This window comes from Beta vulgaris, chromosome 2 (genome assembly GCF_026745355.1).
Source record: "Beta vulgaris subsp. vulgaris cultivar EL10 chromosome 2, EL10.2, whole genome shotgun sequence".
Lineage (NCBI taxonomy): Eukaryota > Viridiplantae > Streptophyta > Magnoliopsida > Caryophyllales > Amaranthaceae > Beta > Beta vulgaris.
This window is the reverse complement of record NC_079203.1, coordinates 20,687,665-20,714,534: the sequence shown is the minus strand read 5'-3', so window position 1 is coordinate 20,714,534 and position 26,870 is coordinate 20,687,665. Positions and strand designations below refer to the sequence as shown.

Genomic DNA, 26,870 nt, shown 5'->3' with positions numbered 1-26,870 from the left:
AGGCTCCTCTTCTTCTTCCATGGGCACTTCCTCCTCTTCAGGCTCTTCCTTAATCAGATCCCCTTCAGCTGGCTCATTTCCATTAGGGTCCCCATCTTCCTCATTTCCCACATCTATATTGGTGCAGCCTGATTTTCCTCAATTACTGCAATAAAGATCCTAGTATTCCCTTCATCATCGGAAATGTAGGTGACAGTTCTATGGTTTAATGCTACGTGGTAGTCCTCGGGTATAAACTCGTCCTCAAACGCTTGATATCTTCCCCTTTTCACAGCTCTAGGTGGCGTTTGTGGCTCAGGTTTAACTCTTGGGTTTTCAGAATTGTAATACTCCGTATTTTTAGTAAGTTATTAGTTATAATTTTTTAAAAGGTTTTATATACTAAAAAGGCTTTTTATTGTTTATAAAGGTTTTAAATAGGCCTTTATATTAAATTATGAGTTTTTCAAATAAATTCTAGCCCAAATTATATATTGGGCCTAAGTTCACAAATCTAATCCAAGTAATTGGTTAATAAAAGAAAAATTCAAAAAGGATTTACAAAAGATTTAAAAAAAAGAAAAAATAAATTCTGTAAAACTAATTTCGGTTTGTAACACCCCCAAATTTCTCTCTTTTTGAAGAATATATTTTAATATAAAACACTTGAGAATTTGAGAGTATTACCGCCACGTGATAACGTTAAAGGCTAAACTACTAACTACGAATTTAACAATGCAGCGGAATTAATAATAATAACTTCTCTTTATTGAATAAATAAAAATTATTGTTTCTACCATAACAAAGGGAAATATAAAAATAATAACTACTAAACTAAGCTATGTAAAGTGGTATCAAGAGCCTTTAGGTTTATTAATGAGAATTTGGGTAGATTTAGGAAGGGCATATAAGTTAGAGTTTCGCATTTTAGTGCATAAATTTTTTGCATTTGTATCCTGATTAAAAAGTTATATTTCCAAGTAGAAATATTTTCCAATTTATATATTTTGAAGAAAGGAATAAGTGTGTGGCTTTATTTTTCTGAGGAAAGTTCTGGCTAAGGAAAGACTTGGTACTTAAGTTGGCCATGTGTGCCGCACCTCTCTTTCCTGGGAACTCCATCGATTAATTTTTCCATACACGAAAAACCTAGTAATCGAAATTAAAAAAAATTATTATATACATATATATATATACTTAAATTTTTGAAAACACAAATGGTTTGATTTTTTTTTTGTTTCCTTAATTACAATTAGATTATTGTTCTTATGAATAATTGTATGACATTTTGTCTAGCAAAGATATGAAAATATTATTAATTTTCATAAGGAGGAGATTTAGTTGTCTTTATGACAATATACGTATAGTACTTACTATTTGTATTTTTTTTTTTACCACAGATTTATTATGGCAAGTCATAGTCCATTTTTCGTACGTATTCTAGTAAAAAGAGATGCACAAACTGTGACTGATTATGTGCGTGCTATTCTGAAGTATGCAAACTTTTTAATAGAGCAAGGATACCAACAGTGTCGATATCATGGACCAACAATTGCTCTGCTTCTAGAACACTTACCCTACATTGAACCCTACCATTGGCTATACAATAAGTATTACAATGTGATGAATTTATTAGATGGGATGCCCAACATGAGGGATCATTACCAAGAAGGAATTGGCTAGCTACCGTACCTTATTTCATTTGACCTCCGATATGCGAATTATGGAAAGAGCAACAAGAAGCACAAGTTATGATGAATGCATATCAAACTCCGAGCCAACCTTACCATGAACCTACTACTAGTCCTGAACCCTCAATATTCAAAGCAACCTGCCAAGCACAGAGGGTAGCGTTCATCACTCCGGAATATCACCCTATGTCTGATGATGAATGGTTTAGACACCAAGCCAATGATGAAGCAAGAGATCAAGATCCATCTGATTTTATTTATAAAATTTTTTTAGGAAAATGTTAGATTAGCATTTTAGTAGCTTCAATAATTAGTAGTTCTGTAATTAGACTACTACTCCTTATAAATGTTAGTATTCCTTTTCAAGGATTAATAAATAAAATTCTGTTTGTTCTTTTTATTTATGTGCAATTTGTCAATCATATTATGAATCATGATTGTTGTATGAATTACAAATTTAGTAGGATAACTTAATAAGTAGTTTGTTTCTTACCAGGAAGAAATGGCCAGTAGACCTGGAAGTAGATCCAAAACTCGAGCAACTCTTAAGGAGTTGACCTCTCTGACCAAGAATTTGGCTAAGGCTATGACTTCTCAACTGAACCGTCAACAAGAGCCTGACCTAGCTGGCGAGGTGTTTAAGAAAGTAGCCTCTAGGAATCCACCTGTCTATGATGGAAAAGAGGACCCAGCCAGTCTTGAGAACTGGATTAGAGAGTTTGATAAACTGTTTACTGCTTAGGTGTGATGATGAGTTAAAGATCAACAATGCTACATACTACCTAAGAGAGGAAGCTGATTTATGGTGGTCCCAAAGGAAGGAGTCTTTAGCGACTCAAGAGGATTTTGGGTGGGAGCAATTTAAGGAAGCCTTGAGAACCAAGTTTTACCCACCTCACTTAAGGAAAAAGAAGTGCCTAGAGTTTACCAACCTAGGATGGGGACCATGACTGTCAATGATACTACTCTAAGTTATAGAGTTAATGAGGTTTGCACCTGAAATGGTTCCAACTGAAGTTTTGAAGGCTCAACGATTTGAGCAAGGGTTGACCTTGTCCATTCAAGGGAAATTGGAGGGGCTAACTTTAATAGCCTTGAGAAGTGTATGGGAGAGCTGCCCATCTATTCGGGATCAAGGAAGAGAGCTAGAAGTGAATCCTGGAGATAAAAGGAAGGGTCTAGTAATGGGTTTCAAGGTGGAGATAAGCGTCAAAAGTTAAGGGGGATTCAAGCAAGGAAAGGATGATAAAAGTAATGGGAATAACAACAATCGTAGTCAATCTGAAAATGGAAAGTCCAAGAGAGTCTACTACTGCAAAAGATGTCCAAGAAACCACCCAGGAAGGGACTGTGAAGGAAATCTGGTAACTTGTAGGATCTGTAGCAAGTTAGGCCATAGAGAATATGAGTGCTTCCAGAAAGACTCAACATCAGCAAATCCTAAGCCGACCCAGAATCAGGGAGGTAATGGGAACAAAGGACTCCAACAGCAATCAGTGACCCATAATCGTGTTCCTCCTAAGAATGGGAACGGAGGAGACAATCAGGCTAAGACAAATAATCAAGGTCGAGTGTTTGTCATGAGCAATCGTGAGGCTGAAACGACTGCGGCGTAGTGACTGGTACTTTCTTCATCTCTTCTATTCCAGTTAAGATTTTATTTGATTCAGGAGCTTCTCACTCTTTTATTTCCAAAACCTTAGTGGAGAAACTTAAGTTGGGAAAACCCGAACTTATAAGCATGGATATAGTCATACCTTCTGGAGATGTCATTAGTGTTTCTAAATTATATGAGATGTTTTAGTGACTATAGCAGGGGTAGAATTTCCTTCAGACTTAATTGAATTCGAATTAGATGACCTAGATGTTGTTATGGGAATGGATTGGTTGGGAAAATTCAAAGCCCAAATAGACTGCAGAGCCCAAAAAGTGACCTTGAAAGGCCCAAAAGGAGTCAAAGTAACCTATAAAAATCAGTCAGAAGCCCAGTCCAAGAATGATTTCTGCTATGCAACTAAGAACTGTATAAGAAAGGGGTATCCATTGTACTTGTGTAGTATACAAAAGTTGGAGTAGAAGAAGAGAGATGGAGAATATTCCTGTAGTTAATGAATTTCGGATGTCTTTCCTGAAGAAATCCCTGGAATGCCTCCAATAAGGGAGTGGAGTTCACCATAGACTAATGCCTGGAACTGGCCCAATATCTAAAGCACCATATCGTATGGCTCCAGCTGAAATGAATGAGCTATAAACCCAATTAGAAGAGTTATTAGAAAAGGGCTACGTAAGGCCTAGTGTCCCCATGGGGTGCGCCTGTCTTGTTTGTAAAGAAGAAGGATGGTAGTCTAAGGTTGTGCATCGACTACCGTGAGTTAACCAAGTGACCATCAAGAATAAGTATCCTCTCCCAAGGATCGATGATTTGTTTGACCAACTGAAAGGAGCTGGAATTTTCTCTAAGATTGACTTAAGGTCAGGGTATCATCAGTTAAGAATTGCTGATAAGGACATTGCTAAGACCGCTTTTAGGACACGTTATGGCCATTATGAGTTTACAGTAATGCCTTTTGGATTGACTAATGCGCCAGCAGTATTTATGGATCTCATGCACTGAATTTTTAAGCCATACTTAGACCAATTTGTGGTAGTATTTATAGATGATATATTGGTTTACTCTAAGAATAAAGAAGAGCATGAGAAACACCTCCGAATAATTTTGTCAACCCTCCAACAGAAGCAATTGTATGCAAAGTTTTCGAAGTGTGAGTTTTGGTTGGAAAAAGTGGCATTTCTGGGCCACGTCATTTCTAAGGAGGGTGTTGCCGTTGATCCAGCAAAGATTGAAGCCGTTAGTGAATGGCCTACTCCAAAGAATGTGACTGATATAAGAAGTTTTCTAGGTCTGGCAGGTTATTACAGACGTTTTGTTAAGGATTTCTGAAAATAGCCCGACCAATGACCAACCTTATGAAGAAGGAGTCCAAGTTTATTTGGAGCCCAGAATGTGAGAAAGCCTTCACCATCCTAAAGGAAAGACTAACCACAGCCCCTGTGTTATCCTTGCCTGATGGGAGATACTTATGAAGTATATAGTGATGCATCTAAACATGGTCTAGGGTGTGTTTTAATGCAAAATAGAAGAGTCATTGCTTATGCATCAAGGCAACTGAAGCCATATGAAGTCAACTACCCTACTCATGACTTAGAGTTGCCGCAATAGTCTTTGCTTTAAAGATTTGGCGTCATTATTTGTATGGGGTGACATGTAAGATATATACAGATCACAAAGTTTGAAATACATTTTCACCCAAAAGGATTTGAATATGAGGCAAAGGAGATGGTTAGAATTCATAAAAGACTACGATTTGGATATCCAATACCATGAAGGGAAAGCTAATGTAGTGGCAGATGCCTTGAGTAGGAAGACAAGTCATACCTTAAGTACTATGGTGGTGGCAGATCAACAGTGTTTAGACTTTCAAAAGCTGAATCTTGAAGTTATGCAATATGGAGAAGTAGAGAAAATGTTTAGTGCATAGACCATTCAACCCTCTATGTTTGATCAAATTACGGAAGCTCAATTAAAGGATGAAAAGATGGAAAAGATAAAAGAAAAGGTGAGGGAGGGTCATGCTGGAGACTTCGAAATTCATGAAGATGAAAGTTTAAGAATGGAAAGAAGGTGATGTATACCCGAAGCTTGCAAAGATTTAAAGTCGAAAATCATGGAAGAAGGCCATAATTCTCCATATTCTATGCACCCAGGGGGTGATAAGCTGTATAAGGATTTGAAGAAGAATTTCTGGTGGGCTCGTATGAAGTTGGACATAGCTGAATTTGTTTCCAAATGCTTAACATGTCAAAAGGTAAAGAGTGAACATAAAAGACCCCAAGGAAAATTCCAACCTTTAGATGTGCCAGGATGGAAGTGGGATTCTATTTCGATGGATTTCTTTGTTGCGTTACCTAAGGGTAAATCTTGGAATGATGCGATATGGGTAATTGTTGATAGGTTGACCAAGTGTGCAGTGTTCATACCTATGAAGGCAACATGGTCGATGGATCAACTAGCTAAGGCATACATCAAGCATGTATTGAGACTACATGGAGTACCGAAAGATATTGTGTCTGATCGAGATTCTAGATTTTTGTCTAACTTCTGGTAGAAGCTACAGCAAGCCTTTGGTTCGAAGCTATTGATGAGTACTGCTTTTCACCCAGCCACTGATGGTTAGACTGAAAGGACCATACAAACCTTAGAAGATATGTTAAGATCTTGTGTCATGGAATATCAGGGTTCATGGGAAGATCATCTCGATTTGATAGAGTTCTCCTACAACAACAGTTATCATTCAAGTATAATTGTAACACCCCGATTTTTGAAATAGTTTATTATTTATTTTATTAACTATATTATATATTTTAGTTTATAAAATAATTAAATTCATTTATCTTTAGGAATTATTTTGTAAATAATTTATATGCTTATAGTGGGACAAGTTTAGTAAGTAATTTAACTAGTAATAGTAATAAGAGGAAATTTATTCACATATATGTAAGAAGGGGGAAAAGGGAAAAATAAAACAAGAAAATAAAAAGGAAAGAAAAAAAAATAACAAAACTTACAAAAGAACGACATTCAAACGGTGCTTCACCATCGTTCACCATCTTCACCATCTTCTTCTCTCAAAATCTTTAACATTCTTCCTTCATCACACAACCACCACCGTTGCCGACAACACAACCACAACCGCCACTAGAGGTGACACCATAGAAGTAGGCAGCGCAAGGAAGAGCAAAGGGGGTCATCGTTGCTGTAATTTGGAGCATTTAGTGCTCGAATTAGGGGTGTTTGCAAGTTATTTTTCATCCCCAATCTTCTATAATTAGTGGGTAAGATTAATTCCTCAACTAATTTAAGTTTTCTTTTAAAATTATGAAATTAGGGTTTTTAGATTAAAATTGAATTAGGGTTTTTGATTTTTAGAGTTTGGGTGTGGAATTTATTGAATGAATGTTCATTCATGAGTTTAATAGTTAGTTTAGTATAGTAGGAATGTTCAAGTGAATATAGTGTGCTGTAATTCATAGAATTACCAGTTCAGGTTCGTATTTTGCATTTTTTGGCAATTTACGGGCATTTTTAGCAAAAATACTATTTCACAAAAAAGTTGTTCGTATTGAAATTTTACTCAAGATAGGCTCAAGAAACGCTTGATTTGGACTTCGTAGGAGAAAGTTATACTCATATTAAGTTTCGTTCAAATTTCAATTTTATATAGTTGATTTTAAAACTCTACTTTCATATAATTGTTTCATAATGAACTTTTGAGTTACCTATGAACATATGATTTTTAATGTTGATTTTATATAAAGTAAGATGATTTTGATTAATTTGGTAAGGGTTTTAGTTAGAGGTTAGTTAGCGGTTTGACTTAGACGGTTTGAGTTAGACGTTAGAACATGAAAGTCATTTATATTTAAAGAACATGATATGTTTGTTTGATATTTTATGTGAAATTAGAAAAGGTTGATGGCTTTGTGAACTAGAGTTAGTTGTATCCAAGTCTTTTACTTACGAAGTACACAATTTATATTGTAGATTCCGGTTTCATTGAGGAGCCGTATTTACCGAGCTAGTTGGTTTGATATAGTTTAAAAGGTAAGATTCCTTACTCAAATCTTTAATAGTTACGAGAAAGGTCTACAAAAGATAAGATTTAAACTAAAACTTTCATATATACGAGAAAAGATTATAAAGGTATGTTTCTCTCTTGAGTTGAGATTGGTTTGAATAGGAGGATGTTCCTCCTAATACGGATAGTTTGTTTTCAAACCTTGAATTATAGAATAGTTACAGAAAAGATTTATGGATAGTTTTATGTTTTTAAACTGGTTGGGATTGCCTTTATGGTGTCTCAAGGAATTGGAACTTTGTCGGGATCGTCTCAACATTACAGAATAGTTGGGGGGTACGTTGATCAGTACCTCAGGCTTAGATCTTCTGCTATGGTTTGATCGTTTGTGGGGTGTGCACGCTAGGGATCTTTGTCTAATAGTTACCCGGAGGGCCTAGCTAGCCCAATGGGAAATAAAGTTCGTTCCATTCCATAGATTTATGATTCTAAGATTCTGAAAGAAATTGTTTTAGCAGAGAATAGAAAAGTATATGGTTTGGAAAAGAAATGAAGAAAAATGTTTTACAATTTTTTATTTAGTATTTGGGTTGCAAAAGTGAATGATTTGTAGGATATAATTAATGCATCCTACCTGCACATATATTTGGCTTTACAGTATTGAATCTTGCTCAGCCTGTTTGGCTGATACTACATGCTTGATATACGCAGATACATGAAGGCTTAGAGTCGGGGTATGGGCGGAAAGCAACGTCCACTAGTTTTGCGTAAATATAGTTATAATAGTTCTGTTCTGGTGCATTTCTTATATATAATCAATATTTTGAAACTTAGGGTTGTAAATATTAATCCATCTAAATCTTTATTCGGTTGGGTTGTAATAGTTTAAAATAAGCTTTAATTTAGTTTTGTGCAGGTAGTTCTTCCTTAGCGATTATTCTCGTAATAATCGTGGAATAACACGTTTGGATTTCGAGTAGTTATACCGGAATTTTGTTGGTATTTGAATGGGTGGAGTTGTTGGGAATTTGGAATTTTGATTGCTGATTTGTTGAAACAGGTTTAAAATTCGGACGCGAGTCCTAAATTAAATTTTAGGCAGTCCATTTTTCAAACGGAACTCTGCCGAATTTTCTATAGAATTTTAATATTATTTAATTGAATTAATCACTCGAAATTCAAGGGTGTTATAGTTGGTATCAGAGCCTAGGTTAATAAAGGACTGGGTTAAGTTAAAGATGATAGGAAACTAAAATTTTGACAAGCCGAGGTGAGAAAGTGAGATGGGTTATACACGGGAAGTGTATATTCTGTGTTGTTTATATGCTTATAATTAATTATGTGATTGTTTTGTTATATCGTGATTTGAGAGTTAATATTTTTTATGACAATCAATGTGTTATACTCGTGTTTTATCGAGATTCAAGTTCTTTTACCTTATGTAGTGCTTACAAGATGCACAAGCGCGAAAGAAGTAAATCATCAGAGATGCGCGCTTTGATGCGTCAGATGGCCGAGTCTAATAAGGCCATGACTGAGGCGGTGCAATTGCTAGCGGAAGCACGAGCTGCTACTACTAGCACTAGCAAAGTAGCTATCACTGAAGTTGCTGCTGTGCATAAAGCAATTGACGGGAAGAAGCCGCCTAAGTATGATGGAAAAGGCGACCCCGTGAAGATGGAGAATTGGATTAGAGAGTTTGACAAGATCTTCGTCACTCTCCAGGTCCCTGAAGAGATGAGAGTAGACTCCGCAGCCTACCATCTCACTGAAGATGATGATATCTGGTGGACCAACATCAAAGATAATTTTACCACCAAAGTCACATACGATGAGGATGGTTTTGAGGAGGTGGAGACAAAGGAATTTGGTTGGAAAGAGTTCAAGAAGGCGCTACGCGCTGAGTTCTTCCCACCTCATATGAGGAAAAAGAAGAGATCTGAGTTTGAACAACTGGAGCAAGGAGATATGTCTGTCCAAGATTTTTATACTAAATACCTTGAGTTGTCTCGTTTTGTGCCTGAATTGGTCCCAAATGAACAAGAAAGAGCTCAGGGGTTCGAGGAAAAACTTGATCTTGAACTTCTTAGCAATATGGGAGCGGCCGACTTCACGACCTTGAACGAAGTTTATACTTGTGCTAGCAATGTCGAGAGAATCAAGGAGAGAAGGAAAGCCGCAGAAAAGATGAAAGCTCCTACAAAAGAAAGTACCCAACAATGGAATAAGGGTAATAACTTTAGTCAAAACAAGAGCAGAAACTTTGATAATCGGGGTCCTAGGGGTAACTTCAATAGAGGAGGTCAAAGTCAACAAGCCTCAAGGAGTGCTCAGAGTTCGTTTCAACCCCGTAGCCAAGTGTAACAACCCGAACCTATAACCAACCTAATTAGGAACTAAACACAACGGAAATCCTAATCCGGGTTATTACCATCACACTCACCACGAGTATGGACCTCAAAAACCTTGACTTACTAAAACTTTTAGAATCCAATGAATATATTAGAACCTCTAACTCTAATAACTATATTAATTGATCCTCAAATATTTTAAACAACTAGATATGTTACTAAGATTCTACAGAAAATTCGGCAGAGTTCCATTTGTAATACGGACCGCCTAAAACTTAATTTAGGACTCGCGTCCGATTCGTAATCCTGTATCCTCAAAATCCAGCAACCCAAACAAGTCTAGACTTTACAAACTCAAACCTTTTTAATTTAATTACAAATTAACTATTAACTACTATAATATTACAAAGTTGATCGTCCTCGCCGAGATACAACTAGTATAAAGGATACAACAAACATCCAACATCGAACGTTCTTCATTATACATTACCTTCATGTACCTGCATAATCAGGCATGTAGTATCAGCCAAACTGGCTGAGCAAGATTTCATACTAAGAAGCCAAACATATATGCAGGTAGGATAACATTAATCATATCCTACAAATTATTTTTCTTTCAAAACATATAAATAAAATAACAAACTTTATAAAATCATTTCTTTCTTTCTTTTCCAAAACAAATCCTTTCTTTTCTATTTCTAAATCAAATCCTTTCTATTTCCTTCTTTAAATCAAATCCTTCTTTTTCTTTTTCTTTTTCTTTCACGAAGAAAGAATCATAAACCTAGGGAATGGAACGAACTTTCCTTTCCTTTGGGCTAGCTAGGCCCTCCGGATAACTATAGACAAAGACCCCTAGTGTGCACACCCTACATACGGCCAAACCGCAGCAGAAGATCTAAGTCTGAGGTACTGATCAACGTACCCCCCAACTATTCTGTATCTGTAAAGTCGAGACAAACCCGACGAAGTTCCAATTCCTTGAGATACCACTTAAGGTAATCCCCACAACTTTGAAAACACAAAACTATTCTTAGAGATACCACATAAGCAATCCAATAACTTTGCAAACATAAAAACTATTCGAAATATCTTTCTATAATCTTTCCTTCATTTACGGTTCGGAAACCGAACTTTCTATCTTTGGAGGAGCATCCTCCCATTCAAAACAATCTCAACAAATATTAGATAAAAGCCCTTTTAAAACTCTTTTTGTAAACTATAAAAGATACCTTTAAAACTAAACTCCCATCTTTTAAAAGAAACTCAACCAAAATGAGTTTAAAACTTTTATAATACTCTTCTTGTAACTATAAACGTCTTAATAAGAAATCTTACCTTTTAACCTTACAAAACATTTAAGTAAGAAATCGTACCTCTTTGGGCTTACAATGTAAACTATAAAAGTTCTGAATATGAAACCTTACCTTTTCGAATCACAGTTAAACAAATATCTCGGTCTAAACGACTCTTCAGTGAAACCGAAAGCTACAATATAAATATGTGTACTTCGTAAGTAATAAAAGACTTGGATACAACTAACTTTAGTTCACAAAGCAATCAACCTTTCCTAAATTCACCTAAAACATCAAACAAACATATCATGTTCTTTTATCATATAAATAACTTTCATGTTCTAACGTCTAACTAAAACCGTCTAACTAAAACCCTTACCAAGTTAATTAAAATCATCTTACTTTATATAAAAACAACATTAAAGAATCATATGTTCATACGGTAACTCAAAAGTTCATTATGAAGCAATTATATGAAAAGTAGAGTTTTTTTTAACTCAACTATATAAAATATGAAATTTGAGCAGAAACTTAATATGAGCATAACTTCCTCCTTGAAACTCCGAATCAAGCGTTTCTTGAGCCTAACTTGAGTAGAATTTCGATATGAACAACTTTTGTGAAATAGTATTTTTGCGAAAAACGCCCGAAAACTGTTGAAAAACATGAATTACGAAACTGACCTGTGATTTCTACGAATTACAGCACACTATATTCACTTAGCACACTATATTCACTTCACTTGAACATTAACAAGCTTCCTACTATTCTAAACTAACTATTAAACTCATGAATGAACATTCAACTCAATAAATTCCACACCCAAACTCTGAAAATCAGAAACCCCAATTCAATTTCAATCTAAAAACCCTAACTTTATAAACTTGAGAAAAAACTGAAATTAACCATGAATTCAACTTACCCACAAACAAGGAAGAGGGAGCAAAGCTCCGGCGGTTCCCCCGCGCCGTGGTGCGACGCAAAACAGCAACAACAACAACAAAACAAAGGGAAGAGAGACGGTGCACGAGCACCACACTTGCGAACAGCAACTACTCGCACAAGGGCAAAGGAAAAGGACGGCAGATGCCGCCAGCTTGCGGTGGAAGGACGTGCGAAACTCACTCGCCTGAGAGGAGATAGAACGCAAGCAGAGAGAGAGAGATGCAAGAGAGAAGAGGTTTCACGGGTTTTCAGCTTTGAGGGTTGGGGTTCTCTTTTGGGTTTTGAGATTTTAGAACCCACGAGAGAGACAAAGAAAGGAAAGGGAAGGGGTTTTGTTTCTTGAACCGACAAAAACAACAAAGGCAACCCTCTTTCAACCGACTAAAAAAAAACCAAGTTAAGGGAATAACCGACTTTTGCTTCCTAATTGGGCCAAATTATCTTAAACTTCTCTCCTTATACATATATATATATCTAAAAGAAAACATCTACTTTCCTTTTCAAAACATAAGTTGTATACTACTATTAAGAGTTTACATTAAAAGTAATTCCACTAAAATATTACCATACGATTAACTAAATAAAGAATATTAGCTATTCACTAATTGCATAATCAAACTCAATTTCTTTTAAATAAACTCGAGAAATATTATTATATAATAAGGCTAGTAATCATACTTAGCACTTAATAAAATACACTTTAAAATAGGGGTATTACAATATACCACCCTCGCAAAAAGTTTCGCCCTCGAAACTTAAAAATAAACAAAGATAAAAATCCAAACATTTAGAACCAAGAGCTCTAAACTTCGGAATTAAGAGTCAAACCTACGTTCTGCCATCATTTTTGTGTCTCGCTTCAACTCAATGCCTAGGTTCATCGAGGAGCAAAAACTACAAAGGGGCAAACTAGTTGGCATTGAACTCTAATCATTCCATTTCGAGAGATCTCGTTTCAAAACACATCAATTCATTTCTAAACCAAATCAAACTCTTTACTACACAACTTCGAAACAAATAACTCCACTTTCTCATCATTTAAAACTACTATTTAATCATTTCAAAGATATAACAAACTTTCAAACTTTAATCGGATGAATTCTCCTTCTTTAAACCCAAACAATTAATAATAATATAATGAGCTTTAATCTAAATAAGAGCTATTAAACTATCCCTCCTCGAAATGATTTTGTCCCCAAAACTCTTACCATGCTTACACCGCACACTCTAACTAATCCTTAAAGAAACAGTCATATATTTTCACATAAACACATTATTACATGGATGAATAAAAGCCATGTAATCACACAAAGCTCAAAGCATAACTAATCTCGAGACGTTTCACGCTTTACTCTCAAGGTAGATCATTTTTATTTCAAATCATCTCAAAAACCATTTCAAATTCCTACGATGATAAGCGAAACTTTCAGTAACTTCACTAAAAGAAATTCTTTTTACATGAAATCCAAGGAGCGATAATGTAATATTATTATAATAACTATAATATATAAAACAGTCACAACTCCATTACAACCAAAACTATTAAACTCTTCACCCCTTAAGTAAGTCTTGTTCTCAAATCTTTATCTTACTTCCTTTACATAAGGAACCAATAATTTACTAATTTTCCCATAAAGTAGTTTCCACGTTGGCAAAACAATTCACCTAATCAATACAATAACAGGGGTTATAGACCCACAAACACGCTTCTTATGCACACTCTTTCATATAATACCTAAGCATATGGTTTAGCATGTATATATATAATTACATATATGCACATATTTGAATACACGTCATTCACATTAAACAACAACTTCAAATGATTCACATATCATTCATACACAACGTAAAGGCAAGCGCGAACTCTCGACGGCTTGATTTATTTTACTCCTAACTTTTATCCAACTCATTTCTCAACTTATTTAACTCCTACACATGGATATGAAGTCCGTGTGTACCTAAAAACAAACCCTGCTCTGATACCATTTGTAACAACCCGAACCTATAACCAACCTAATTAGGAACTAAACACAACGGAAATCCTAATCCGGGTTATTACCATCACACTCACCACGAGTATGGACCTCAAAAACCTTGACTTACTAAAACTTTTAGAATCCAATGAATATATTAGAACCTCTAACTCTAATAACTATATTAATTGATCCTCAAATATTTTAAACAACTAGATATGTTACTAAGATTCTACAGAAAATTCGGCAGAGTTCCATTTGTAATACGGACCGCCTAAAACTTAATTTAGGACTCGCGTCCGATTCGTAATCCTGTATCCTCAAAATCCAGCAACCCAAACAAGTCTAGACTTTACAAACTCAAACCTTTTTAATTTAATTACAAATTAACTATTAACTACTATAATATTACAAAGTTGATCGTCCTCGCCGAGTACAACTAGTATAAAGGATACAACAAACATCCAACATCGAACGTTCTTCATTATACATTACCTTCATGTACCTGCATATATCAGGCATGTAGTATCGCCAAACTGGCTGAGCAAGATTTCATACTAAGAAGCCAAACATATATGCAGGTAGGATAACATTAATCATATCCTACAAATTATTTTTCTTTCAAAACATATAAATAAAATAACAAACTTTATAAAATCATTTCTTTCTTTCTTTTCCAAAACAAATCCTTTCTTTTCTATTTCTAAATCAAATCCTTTCTATTTCCTTCTTTAAATCAAATCCTTTCTTTTTCTTTTTCTTTTTCTTTCACGAAGAAAGAATCATAAACCTAGGGAATGGAACGAACTTTTCCTTTCCTTTGGGCTAGCTAGGCCCTCCGGATAACTATAGACAAAGACCCCTAGTGTGCACACCCTACATACGGCCAAACGCAGCAGAAGATCTAAGTCTGAGGTACTGATCAACGTACCCCCCAACTATTCTGTATCTGTAAAGTCGAGACAAACCCGACGAAGTTCCAATTCCTTGAGATACCACTTAAGGTAATCCCCACAACTTTGAAAACACAAAACTATTCTTAGAGATACCACATAAGCAATCCAATAACTTTGCAAACATAAAAACTATTCGAAATATCTTTCTATAATCTTTCCTTCATTTACGGTTCGGAAACCGAACTTTCTATCTTTGGAGGAGCATCCTCCCATTCAAAACAATCTCAACAAATATTAGATAAAAGCCCTTTTAAAACTCTTTTTGTAAACTATAAAAAGATACCTTTAAAACTAAACTCCCATCTTTTAAAAGAAACTCAACCAAAATGAGTTTAAAACTTTTATAATACTCTTCTTGTAACTATAAACGTCTTAATAAGAAATCTTACCTTTTAACCTTACAAAACATTTAAGTAAGAAATCGTACCTCTTTGGGCTTACAATGTAAACTATAAAAGTTCTGAATATGAAACCTTACCTTTTCGAATCACAGTTAAACAAATATCTCGGTCTAAACGACACTCTTCAGTGAAACCGAAAGCTACAATATAAATATGTGTACTTCGTAAGTAATAAAAGACTTGGATACAACTAACTTTAGTTCACAAAGCAATCAACCTTTCCTAAATTCACCTAAAACATCAAACAAACATATCATGTTCTTTTATCATATAAATAACTTTCATGTTCTAACGTCTAACAAAACCGTCTAACTAAAACCCTTACCAAGTTAATTAAAATCATCTTACTTTATATAAAAACAACATTAAAGAATCATATGTTCATACGGTAACTCAAAAGTTCATTATGAAGCAATTATATGAAAAGTAGAGTTTTTTTTAACTCAACTATATAAAATATGAAATTTGAGCAGAAACTTAATATGAGCATAACTTCCTCCTTGAAACTCCGAATCAAGCGTTTCTTGAGCCTAACTTGAGTAGAATTTCGATATGAACAACTTTTGTGAAATAGTATTTTTGCGAAAAACGCCCGAAAACTGTTGAAAAACATGAATTACGAAACTGACCTGTGATTTCTACGAATTACAGCACACTATATTCACTTAGCACACTATATTCACTTCACTTGAACATTAACAAGCTTCCTACTATTCTAAACTAACTATTAAACTCATGAATGAACATTCAACTCAATAAATTCCACACCCAAACTCTGAAAATAAAACCCCAATTCAATTTCAATCTAAAAACCCTAACTTTATAAACTTGAGAAAAAACTGAAATTAACCATGAATTCAACTTACCCACAAACAAGGAAGAGGGAGCAAAGCTCCGGCGGTTCCCCCGCGCCGTGGTGCGACGCAAACACAACAACAACAACAAAACAAAGGGAAGAGAGACGGTGCACGAGCACCACACTTGCGAACAGCAACTACTCGCGACAAGGGCAAAGGAAAAGGACGGCAGATGCCGCCAGCTTGCGGTGGAAGGACGTGCGAAACTCACTCGCCTGAGAGGATAGAACGCAAGCAGAGAGAGAGAGATGCAAGAGAGAAGAGGTTTCACGGGTTTTCAGCTTTGAGGGTTGGGGTTCTCTTTTGGGTTTTGAGATTTTAGAACCCACGAGAGAGACAAAGAAAGGAAAGGGAAGGGGTTTTGTTTCTTGAACCGACAAAAACAACAAAGGCAACCCTCTTTCAACCGACTAAAAAAAAACCAAGTTAAGGGAATAACCGACTTTTGCTTCCTAATTGGGCCAAATTATCTTAAACTTCTCTCCTTATACATATATATATATCTAAAAGAAAACATCTACTTTCCTTTTCAAAACATAAGTTGTATACTACTATTAAGAGTTTACATTAAAAGTAATTCCACTAAAATATTACCATACGATTAACTAAATAAAGAATATTAGCTATTCACTAATTGCATAATCAAACTCAATTTCTTTTAAATAAACTCGAGAAATATTATTATATAATAAGGCTAGTAATCATACTTAGCACTTAATAAAATACACTTTAAAATAGGGGTATTACAATATACCACCCTCGCAAAAAGTTTCGCCCTCGAAACTTAAAAATAAACAAAGATAAAAATCCAAACATTTAGAACCAAGAGCTCTAAACTTCGGAATTAAGAGTCAAACCTACGTTCTGCCATCATTTTTGTGTCTCGCTTCAACTCAATGCCTAGGTTCATCGAGGAGCAAAAACTACAAAGGGGCAAACTAGTTGGCATTGAACTCTAATCATTCCATTTCGAGAGATCTCGTTTCAAAACACATCAATTCATTTCTAAACCAAATCAAACTCTTTACTACACAACTTCGAAACAAATAACTCCACTTTCTCATCATTTAAAACTACTATTTAATCATTTCAAAGATATAACAAACTTTCAAACTTTAATCGGATGAATTCTCCTTCTTTAAACCCAAACAATTAATAATAATATAATAGAGCTTTAATCTAAATAAGAGCTATTAAACTATCCCCTCCTCGAAATGAGTTTTGTCCCCAAAACTCTTACCATGCTTACACCGCACACTCTAACTAATCCTTAAAGAAACAGTCATATATTTTCACATAAACACATTATTACATGGATGAATAAAAGCCATGTAATCACACAAAGCTCAAAGCATAACTAATCTCGAGACGTTTCACGCTTTACTCTCAAGGTAGATCATTTTTATTTCAAATCATCTCAAAAACCATTTCAAATTCCTACGATGATAAGCGAAACTTTCAGTAACTTCACTAAAAGAAATTCTTTTTACATGAAATCCAAGGAGCGATAATGTAATATTATTATAATAACTATAATATAATAACAGTCACAACTCCATTACAACCAAAACTATTAAACTCTTCACCCCTTAAGTAAGTCTTGTTCTCAAATCTTTATCTTACTTCCTTTACATAAGGAACCAATAATTTACTAATTTTCCCATAAAGTAGTTTCCACGTTGGCAAAACAATTCACCTAATCAATACAATAACAGGGGTTATAGACCCACAAACACGCTTCTTATGCACACTCTTTCATATAATACCTAAGCATATGGTTTAGCATGTATATATATAATTACATATATGCACATATTTGAATACACGTCATTCACATTAAACAACAACTTCAAATGATTCACATATCATTCATACACAACGTAAAGGCAAGCGCGAACTCTCGACGGCTTGATTTATTTTACTCCTAACTTTTATCCAACTCATTTCTCAACTTATTTAACTCCTACACATGGATATGAAGATCCGTGTGTACCTAAAAACAAACCCTGCTCTGATACCATTTGTAACAACCCGAACCTATAACCAACCTAATTAGGAACTAAACACAACGGAAATCCTAATCCGGGTTATTACCATCACACTCACCACGAGTATGGACCTCAAAAACCTTGACTTACTAAAACTTTTAGAATCCAATGAATATATTAGAACCTCTAACTCTAATAACTATATTAATTGATCCTCAAATATTTTAAACAACTAGATATGTTACTAAGATTCTACAGAAAATTCGGCAGAGTTCCATTTGTAATACGGACCGCCTAAAACTTAATTTAGGACTCGCGTCCGATTCGTAATCCTGTATCCTCAAAATCCAGCAACCCAAACAAGTCTAGACTTTACAAACTCAAACCTTTTTAATTTAATTACAAATTAACTATTAACTACTATAATATTACAAAGTTGATCGTCCTCGCCGAGATACAACTAGTATAAAGGATACAACAAACATCCAACATCGAACGTTCTTCATTATACATTACCTTCATGTACCTGCATATATCAGGCATGTAGTATCAGCCAAACTGGCTGAGCAAGATTTCATACTAAGAAGCCAAACATATATGCAGGTAGGATAACATTAATCATATCCTACAAATTATTTTTCTTTCAAAACATATAAATAAAATAACAAACTTTATAAAATCATTTCTTTCTTTCTTTTCCAAAACAAATCCTTTCTTTTCTATTTCTAAATCAAATCCTTTCTATTTCCTTCTTTAAATCAAATCCTTTCTTTTTCTTTTTCTTTTTCTTTCACGAAGAAAGAATCATAAACCTAGGGAATGGAACGAACTTTCCTTTCCTTTGGGCTAGCTAGGCCCTCCGGATAACTATAGACAAAGACCCCTAGTGTGCACACCCTACATACGGCCAAACCGCAGCAGAAGATCTAAGTCTGAGGTACTGATCAACGTACCCCCCAACTATTCTGTATCTGTAAAGTCGAGACAAACCCGACGAAGTTCCAATTCCTTGAGATACCACTTAAGGTAATCCCCACAACTTTGAAAACACAAAACTATTCTTAGAGATACCACATAAGCAATCCAATAACTTTGCAAACATAAAAACTATTCGAAATATCTTTCTATAATCTTTCCTTCATTTACGGTTCGGAAACCGAACTTTCTATCTTTGGAGGAGCATCCTCCCATTCAAAACAATCTCAACAAATATTAGATAAAAGCCCTTTTAAAACTCTTTTTGTAAACTATAAAAGATACCTTTAAAACTAAACTCCCATCTTTTAAAAGAAACTCAACCAAAATGAGTTTAAAACTTTTATAATACTCTTCTTGTAACTATAAACGTCTTAATAAGAAATCTTACCTTTTAACCTTACAAAACATTTAAGTAAGAAATCGTACCTCTTTGGCTTACAATGTAAACTATAAAAGTTCTGAATATGAAACCTTACCTTTTCGAATCACAGTTAAACAAATATCTCGGTCTAAACGACTCTTCAGTGAAACCGAAAGCTACAATATAAATATGTGTACTTCGTAAGTAATAAAAGACTTGGATACAACTAACTTTAGTTCACAAAGCAATCAACCTTTCCTAAATTCACCTAAAACATCAAACAAACATATCATGTTCTTTTATCATATAAATAACTTTCATGTTCTAACGTCTAACTAAAACCGTCTAACTAAAACCCTTACCAAGTTAATTAAAATCATCTTACTTTATATAAAACAACATTAAAGAATCATATGTTCATACGGTAACTCAAAAGTTCATTATGAAGCAATTATATGAAAAGTAGAGTTTTTTTTAACTCAACTATATAAAATATGAAATTTGAGCAGAAACTTAATATGAGCATAACTTCCTCCTTGAAACTCCGAATCAAGCGTTTCTTGAGCCTAACTTGAGTAGAATTTCGATATGAACAACTTTTGTGAAATAGTATTTTTGCGAAAAACGCCCGAAAACTGTTGAAAAACATGAATTACGAAACTGACCTGTGATTTCTACGAATTACAGCACACTATATTCACTTAGCACACTATATTCACTTCACTTGAACATTAACAAGCTTCCTACTATTCTAAACTAACTATTAAACTCATGAATGAACATTCAACTCAATAAATTCCACACCCAAACTCTGAAAATCAGAAACCCCAATTCAATTTCAATCTAAAAACCCTAACTTTATAAACTTGAGAAAAAACTGAAATTAACCATGAATTCAACTTACCCACAAACAAGGAAGAGGGAGCAAAGCTCCGGCGGTTCCCCCGCGCCGTGGTGCGACGCAAAACAGCAACAACAACAACAAAACAAAGGGAAGAGAGACGGTGCACGAGCACCACACTTGCGAACAGCAACTACTCGCGACAAGGGCAAAGGAAAAGGACGGCAGATGCCGCCAGCTTGCGGTGGAAGGACGTGCGAAACTCACTCGCCTGAGAGGATAGAACGCAAGCAGAGAGAGAGAGATGCAAGAGAGAAGAGGTTTCACGGGTTTTCAGCTTTGAGGGTTGGGGTTCTCTTTTGGGTTTTGAGTTTTAGAACCCACGAGAGAGACAAAGAAAGGAAAGGGAAGGGGTTTTGTTTCTTGAACCGACAAAAACAACAAAGGCAACCCTCTTTCAACCGACTAAAAAAAAACCAAGTTAAGGGAATAACCGACTTTTGCTTCCTAATTGGGCCAAATTATCTTAAACTTCTCTCCTTATACATATATATATATCTAAAAGAAAACATCTACTTTCCTTTTCAAAACATAAGTTGTATACTACTATTAAGAGTTTACATTAAAAGTAATTCCACTAAAATATTACCATACGATTAACTAAATAAAGAATATTAGCTATTCACTAATTGCATAATCAAACTCAATTTCTTTTAAATAAACTCGAGAAATATTATTATATAATAAGGCTAGTAATCATACTTAGCACTTAATAAAATACACTTTAAAATAGGGGTATTACACCAAGCCTAGAGCCAATCTCAATCCCAAAACAATCCAGGACCTGTTCGTCGTTATTTCTGCAAAAGATATGAAAACAATCATCCAGGGAGGGATTGTGAAGGCAATAAGGTGACGTGTAATTATTGCAAGAAGGAGGGGCATAGAGCTTATGAGTGTTTCACTAACCCTGATGCTAAGATTGGCCGCAATTATGAGGTGTTGAGGACACCCACTGCTAGTATAGCTAGTAATCGCCCAACTACTTCTGCAGCTACAAATCGTAGCGCAGGAACGGCTAATGCTGCTCAGGCTAAGAGAGGTCTTGAGAAAAAGAACACGGGCAACCTTAATCATCTTAAGCAAGCAGATGTAGATAACCAGGGGAATGCAGTGACCGGTACTTTCTCTATCTATTTTACACCTGCCTACATTCTATTTGATTCAGGTGCATCACATTCATTTATATCTGAAACTTTTGCAAAAAGCTGAAACTTAGAAAGTGTCACACCTTGTGAGGCCGATATTTCCATTCCTTCTGGTCTAAGTGTCACGTGTAATAGGATGTATTTAGATGTCCCTATAGCTTATGGTGAAACTACCTTATTCGCTGACATAATAGTTTTTCCTTTGAAAGATTTTGATATAATACTAGGGATGGACTGGTTAGAAAAGTATAAAGCCAAGATAGACTGTCTGAAACAAAAGGTAACAATAGAGAGCCATAAGGGTGTTCATGTGCTTTATAGTCGGCGTCCAGTAAAGATTATTTATGCTCTTACATTGAAGTCTTATTTAAGGAAGAGATGCCCTATGTACCTTTGCCATATTCGCCGAGTATGTTTCCAAGTGCTTGACTTGCCAAAAAGTCAAGTTTGAGCACAAGAGACCTCAAGGCGAGATTCAACCTTTGGAGATTCCAGTGTGGAAGTGGGACTCAATTTCTATGGATTTTATATCTGGACTTCCAAGAACACCTAATGGTAATAACATGATTTGGGTCATTGTGGACCGACTCACCAAGTCTGCCCATTTCGTACCAATGAAAGATACATGGAAACATCAAAAGCTAGCCGATGCATATAGGAAGAATGTTTTGCGCTTACATGGTGTGCCAAAGGACATTGTGTCCGATAGAGATAGTAGATTCTTATCTAATTTTTGGCAGAAGCTTCAAGAAGCCTTAGGGACACAGTTGAAAATGAGTACATCATTTCATCCTGCTACTGATGGTCAGACAGAGCGCACAATCCAAACACTCGAGGACATGTTAGGGCATGTGCCTTAGAATTTCAAGGCTCGTGGGAAGATAGACTGGACTTGATAGAATTCTCGTATAATAATAGCTATCATTCTTCAATAGGAATGGCCCCATATGAAGCCTTGTATGGCCGCAAGTGTCGTAGTCCTCTTTGTTGGAGTGATATTGGTGAATCTTGTGTTCTTGGCCCTGAAATGATCCAAGAAACTGTAGAACAAGTAAAACTGATACAACAGAAAATGAAAGCGGCACAAGATAGACAGAAAAGTTATGCTGATAAATACGGACGACATGCAGAGTTTGAAGTCGGTGAGAAAGTACTTTGAAAGTTTCTCCTATAAAGGGAGTAATGCGATTCGGGATGAAGGGAAAGTTAAGCCCTAAATTCATCGGACCGTATGAGATCCTAGAAAGGATAGGTGAAGTTGCCTATAGATTGGCATTACCTCCAGAGATAGCTCGAGTTCACAACGTTTTCCATATTTCTCAACTTCGTCGTTCATTAGTGACCCCTCACATGTACTCAACCTGATGAATTGCAACTAAAAGATAACCTTTCATATGTTGAGGTCCCTATGAAAATTCTTGATAGTAAAGTTCGAGCAACTCGGAATGGAGAAGTTAAACTGGTGAAAGTATTGTGGTCGAACCACAAGGACGATGAACTTAGTTGGGAATCCGAGGATGCGATGCGAGCTCAATATCCCCACCTATTTCAATAGGTACGCTTATAGTTACGAGGACGTAACTAATTTTTTTAGGGAGGGTGGAATTAGTATGATTTCATTTCAATTCTTAGTATTTAAAGATAATTTTGACTTGTATTAAGTGTTTGATCTACTGAAAGTTAATGGCATGTTGAGAGTATGCTAGTGAGATAGTTTATGTGCAAGTTTGATACTATATAGTTATTATCTTTCGTACTTTAATAATAGATAGTTGGCTAAACATGTAAAGTTAATGAGCTAAAGTAAGTGGTAGGATTTTCGCTACGAGTTTAAGAATTGTTTCAAGTTTCGAGGACGAAACTTATTTTTAAGGGGGTAGATTGTAACACCCCGATTTTTGAAATAGTTTATTATTTATTTTATTAACTATATTATATATTTTAGTTTATTTAATAATTAAATTCATTTATCTTTAGAAAAAATTTTGTAAATAATTTATATGCTTATAGTGGGACAAGTTTAGTAAGTAATTTAACTAGTAATAGTAATAAGAGGAAATTTATTCACATATATGTAAGACGGGGGGGAAAGGGAAAAATAAAACAAGAAAAGAAAAAGGAAAGAAAAAAAAAATAACAAAACTTACAAAAGAACGACATTCAAACGGTGCTTCACCACCGTTCACCATCTTCACCATCTTCTTCTCTCAAAATCTTTAACATTCTTCCTTCATCACACAACCACCACCGCTGCCGACAATACAACCACAACCGCCACTAGAGGTGACACTATAGAAGTAGGCGGTGCAAGGAAGAGCAAAGGGGGTCATCGTTGTTGTAATTTGGAGCATTTAGTGCCCGAATTAGGGGCGTTTGCAAGTTATTTTTCATCCCCAATCTTCTATAATTAGTGGGTAAGATTAATTCCTCAACTAATTTAAGTTTTCTTTTAAAATTATGAAATTAGGGTTTTTAGATTGAAATTGAATTAGGATTTTTGATTTTTAGAGTTTGGGTGTGGAATTTATTGAGTTGAATGTTCATTCATGAGTTTAATAGTTAATTTAGAATAGTAGGAATGTTCAAGTGAATATAGTGTGCTGTAATTCGTAGAATTACCAGTTCAGGTTTGTATAAGTTGTTTGTATTGAAATTTTACTCAATATAGGCTCAAGAAACGCTTGATTTGGACTTCGTAGGAGAAAGTTATGCGCATATTAAGTTTTGTTCAAATTTCATAGTTTATATAGTTGATTTTAAAACTCTACCTATTCATATAATTGTTTCATAATGAACTTTTGAGTTACCATATGAACATATGATTCTTTAATGTTGATTTTATATAAAGTAAGATGATTTTCATTAATTTGGTAAGGGTTTTAGTTAGACGGTTTAGTTAGACGGTTTGACTTAGACGGTTTGAGTTAGACGTTAGAACATGAAAGTCATTTATATGGTTAAAGAACATGATATGTTTGTTTGATATTTTATGTGAAATTAGAAAAGGTTGATGGCTTTGTGAACTAGAGTTAGTTGTATCCAAGTCTTTTACTTACGAAGTACACACATTTATATTGTAGATTCCGGTTTCATTGAGGAGCCGTATTGACTGAGCTAGTTGGTTTGATATAGTTTAAAAGGTAAGATTCCTTACTCAAATATTTAATAGTTACGAGAAAGGTCTACAAAAGATAAGATTTAAACTAAAACTTTCATATATAGGAGAAAAGATTATAAAGGTATGTTTCTCTCTTGAGTTGAGATTGGTTTGAATAGGAGGATGTTCCTCCTAATACGGATAGTTTGTTTTCAAACCTTGAATTATAGAATAGTTACAGAAAAGATTTATGGATAGTTTTATGTTTTTAAACTGGTTGGGATTGCCTTTATGGTGTCTCAAGGAATTGGAACTTTGTCGGGATCGTCTCGACATTACAGAATAGTTGGGGGGTACATTGATCAGTACCTCAGACTTAGATCTTCTGCTACGGTTTGACCGTTTGTGGGGTGTGCACACTAGGGGTCTTTGTCTAATAGTTACCCGGAGGGCCTAACTAGCCCAATGGAAAATAAAGTTCGTTCCATTCCATAGATTTATGATTCTAAGATTCTGAAAGAAATTGTTTTAGCAGAGAAAATAGAAAAGTATATGGTTTGGAAAAGAAATGAAGAAAAATGTTTTACAATGTTTTTATTTAGTATTTGGGTTGCAAAAGTGAATGATTTGTAGGATATAATTAATGCATCCTACCTGCACATATATTTGGCTTTGCAGTATAGAATCTTGCTCAGCCTGTTTGGCTGATACTACATGCTTGATATATGCAGGTACATGAAGGCTTAGAGTCGGGGTATGGGCGGAGAGCAACGTCCACTAGTTTTGCGTAAATATAGTTATAATAGTTCTGTTCTGGTGCATTTCTTATATATAATCAATATTTTGAAACTTAGGGTTGTAAATATTAATCCACCTAAATCTTTATTCGGTTGGGTTGTAATAGTTTAAAATAAGCTTTAATTTAGTTTTGGTGCAGGTAGTTCTTCCTTAGCGATTATTCTCGTAATGATCGTGGAATAACACGTTTGGATTTCGAGTAGTTATACCGGAATTTTGTTGGTATTTGAATGGGTGGAGTTGTTGGGAATTTGGAATTTGGATTGCTAATTTGTTGAAACAGGTTTAAAATTCGGACGCGAGTCCTAAATTAAATTTTAGGCAGTCCATTTTTCAAACGGAACTCTACCGAATTTTCTATAGAATTTTAATATTATTTAATTGAATTAATCACTCGAAATTCAGGGGTGTTATAATAGGCATGCCACCATTCGAGGCTTTGTATGGTAGGAAATGTAGAAGCCCATTATGTTAGAACGATATAAGTGAAACAGTTATACTTGGGCCTCAATTGATTGAAGAGACCGTGCAACAGGTTAAGATGATCCAAGGAAAGATTAAGGCAGCCCAAAATCGTCAGATTAGTTCCGCTGATCTGAAGCATAGGGAAGAAGAATATGAAGTGGGGGAAAAAGTGCTTTTGAAAGTATCACCAATGAAGGGTGTGATGAGGTTTGGAAAGAAAGGGAAGCTCAGCCCTAAGTTTATAGGCCCATATGAAATATTGGATAGAGTTGGAAACGTGGCCTATAGACTAGCCCTACTCACTGAATTAAGTCATGTTCATAATAATGTGTTCCATATATCTCAGTTGAGACGGTATATCCCAGATAAATCGCATGTGTTGCAACCTGAAATAGTTCAAATTGTTGAGAACTTGTCTTATGAAGAAAGGCCTATTAAGATTTTAGACAGTAAGGTTAGAAGTACCTGGAAAAAGGATGTTAAAATCGTTAAGGTGCTCTGGTCTAATCAGAAGTCTGAAGAAGCAACATGGGAACCAGAGGCTGAGATGCGAAAGAAATATCCAGAGTTGTTTGCAGAAGGTTAGTAGTAGAGTTACGGGGGCGTAACTCCTTTTTATGGGGGGTAGAATGCGTTAGAGTTTCGCGCATTGACTTAGAACCTACTTGTTTGACCTATTTTTGACATATTTTATGAGTTATTATGTGAGCTAACTTATTTTTATAGGAAGTTGGTGGTATATATGTCTTACTTGTTTTGTCTCTTGCATTGCTTGCTTTAAGGTTCGAGGACGAAACTTCTTTTAAGGGGGGTAGTCTGTAATACTCCGTGTTTTTAGTAAGTTATTAGTTATAATTTTATAAAAGGTTTTATATACTATAAAGGCTTTTTATTAATTATAAAGGTTTGAAATAGGTCTTTATATTAAATTATGAGTTTTTCAAATAAATTCTAGGCAAATTATATATTGGGCCTAAGTTCACAAATCTAATCCAAGTAATTGGTTAATAAAATTAAAAATATTTTAAAAGAAAAATTCAAAAAGGA

The 26,870-nt window shown here is 35.0% G+C and overlaps 2 protein-coding genes and 3 long non-coding RNA genes across 5 annotated transcripts; 3 read left to right on the top strand and 2 right to left on the bottom strand.

The window, feature by feature from the left end:
* The first annotated feature begins 8,761 nt into the window (after positions 1 to 8,761).
* Positions 8,762 to 9,670, top strand: LOC125494744 (uncharacterized). Its single transcript, XM_048638510.1, has one exon. The coding sequence runs from the start codon at positions 8,762 to 8,764 to the stop codon at positions 9,668 to 9,670; it is 909 nt and encodes a 302-aa protein (XP_048494467.1).
* Positions 9,671 to 9,808: 138 nt separating this feature from the next.
* On the bottom strand, positions 9,809 to 13,020 carry LOC130590351 (uncharacterized). Its single transcript, XR_008967983.1, has 2 exons — positions 11,875 to 13,020; positions 9,809 to 10,157 (listed from the first exon to the last, which is right to left on the bottom strand). It is a non-coding gene; the product is annotated as an uncharacterized LOC130590351 (long non-coding RNA).
* A 1,010-nt stretch (positions 13,021 to 14,030) lies between these two features.
* LOC104887060 (uncharacterized) lies at positions 14,031 to 21,000 on the bottom strand. The gene is made up of 3 exons (XR_007271065.2): positions 20,319 to 21,000; positions 16,097 to 18,601; positions 14,031 to 14,378 (listed from the first exon to the last, which is right to left on the bottom strand). It is a non-coding gene; the product is annotated as an uncharacterized LOC104887060 (long non-coding RNA).
* A 2,142-nt stretch (positions 21,001 to 23,142) lies between these two features.
* On the top strand, positions 23,143 to 25,496 carry LOC130590583 (uncharacterized). The gene is made up of 2 exons (XR_008968432.1): positions 23,143 to 24,603; positions 25,292 to 25,496. It is a non-coding gene; the product is annotated as an uncharacterized LOC130590583 (long non-coding RNA).
* A 529-nt stretch (positions 25,497 to 26,025) lies between these two features.
* LOC109134418 (uncharacterized) lies at positions 26,026 to 26,409 on the top strand. Its single transcript, XM_019248160.1, has one exon. The coding sequence runs from the start codon at positions 26,026 to 26,028 to the stop codon at positions 26,407 to 26,409; it is 384 nt and encodes a 127-aa protein (XP_019103705.1).
* The last annotated feature ends 461 nt before the right edge of the window (positions 26,410 to 26,870 follow it).

What these genes read in the sequence shown, in the direction of transcription:
- LOC125494744 (XM_048638510.1), top strand. Translation starts at nt 8,762, where the DNA reads ATGCACAAGCGCGAAAGAAGTAAATCATCAGAGATGCGCGCTTTGATG.
- LOC109134418 (XM_019248160.1), top strand. Translation starts at nt 26,026, where the DNA reads ATGAGGTTTGGAAAGAAAGGGAAGCTCAGCCCTAAGTTTATAGGCCCA.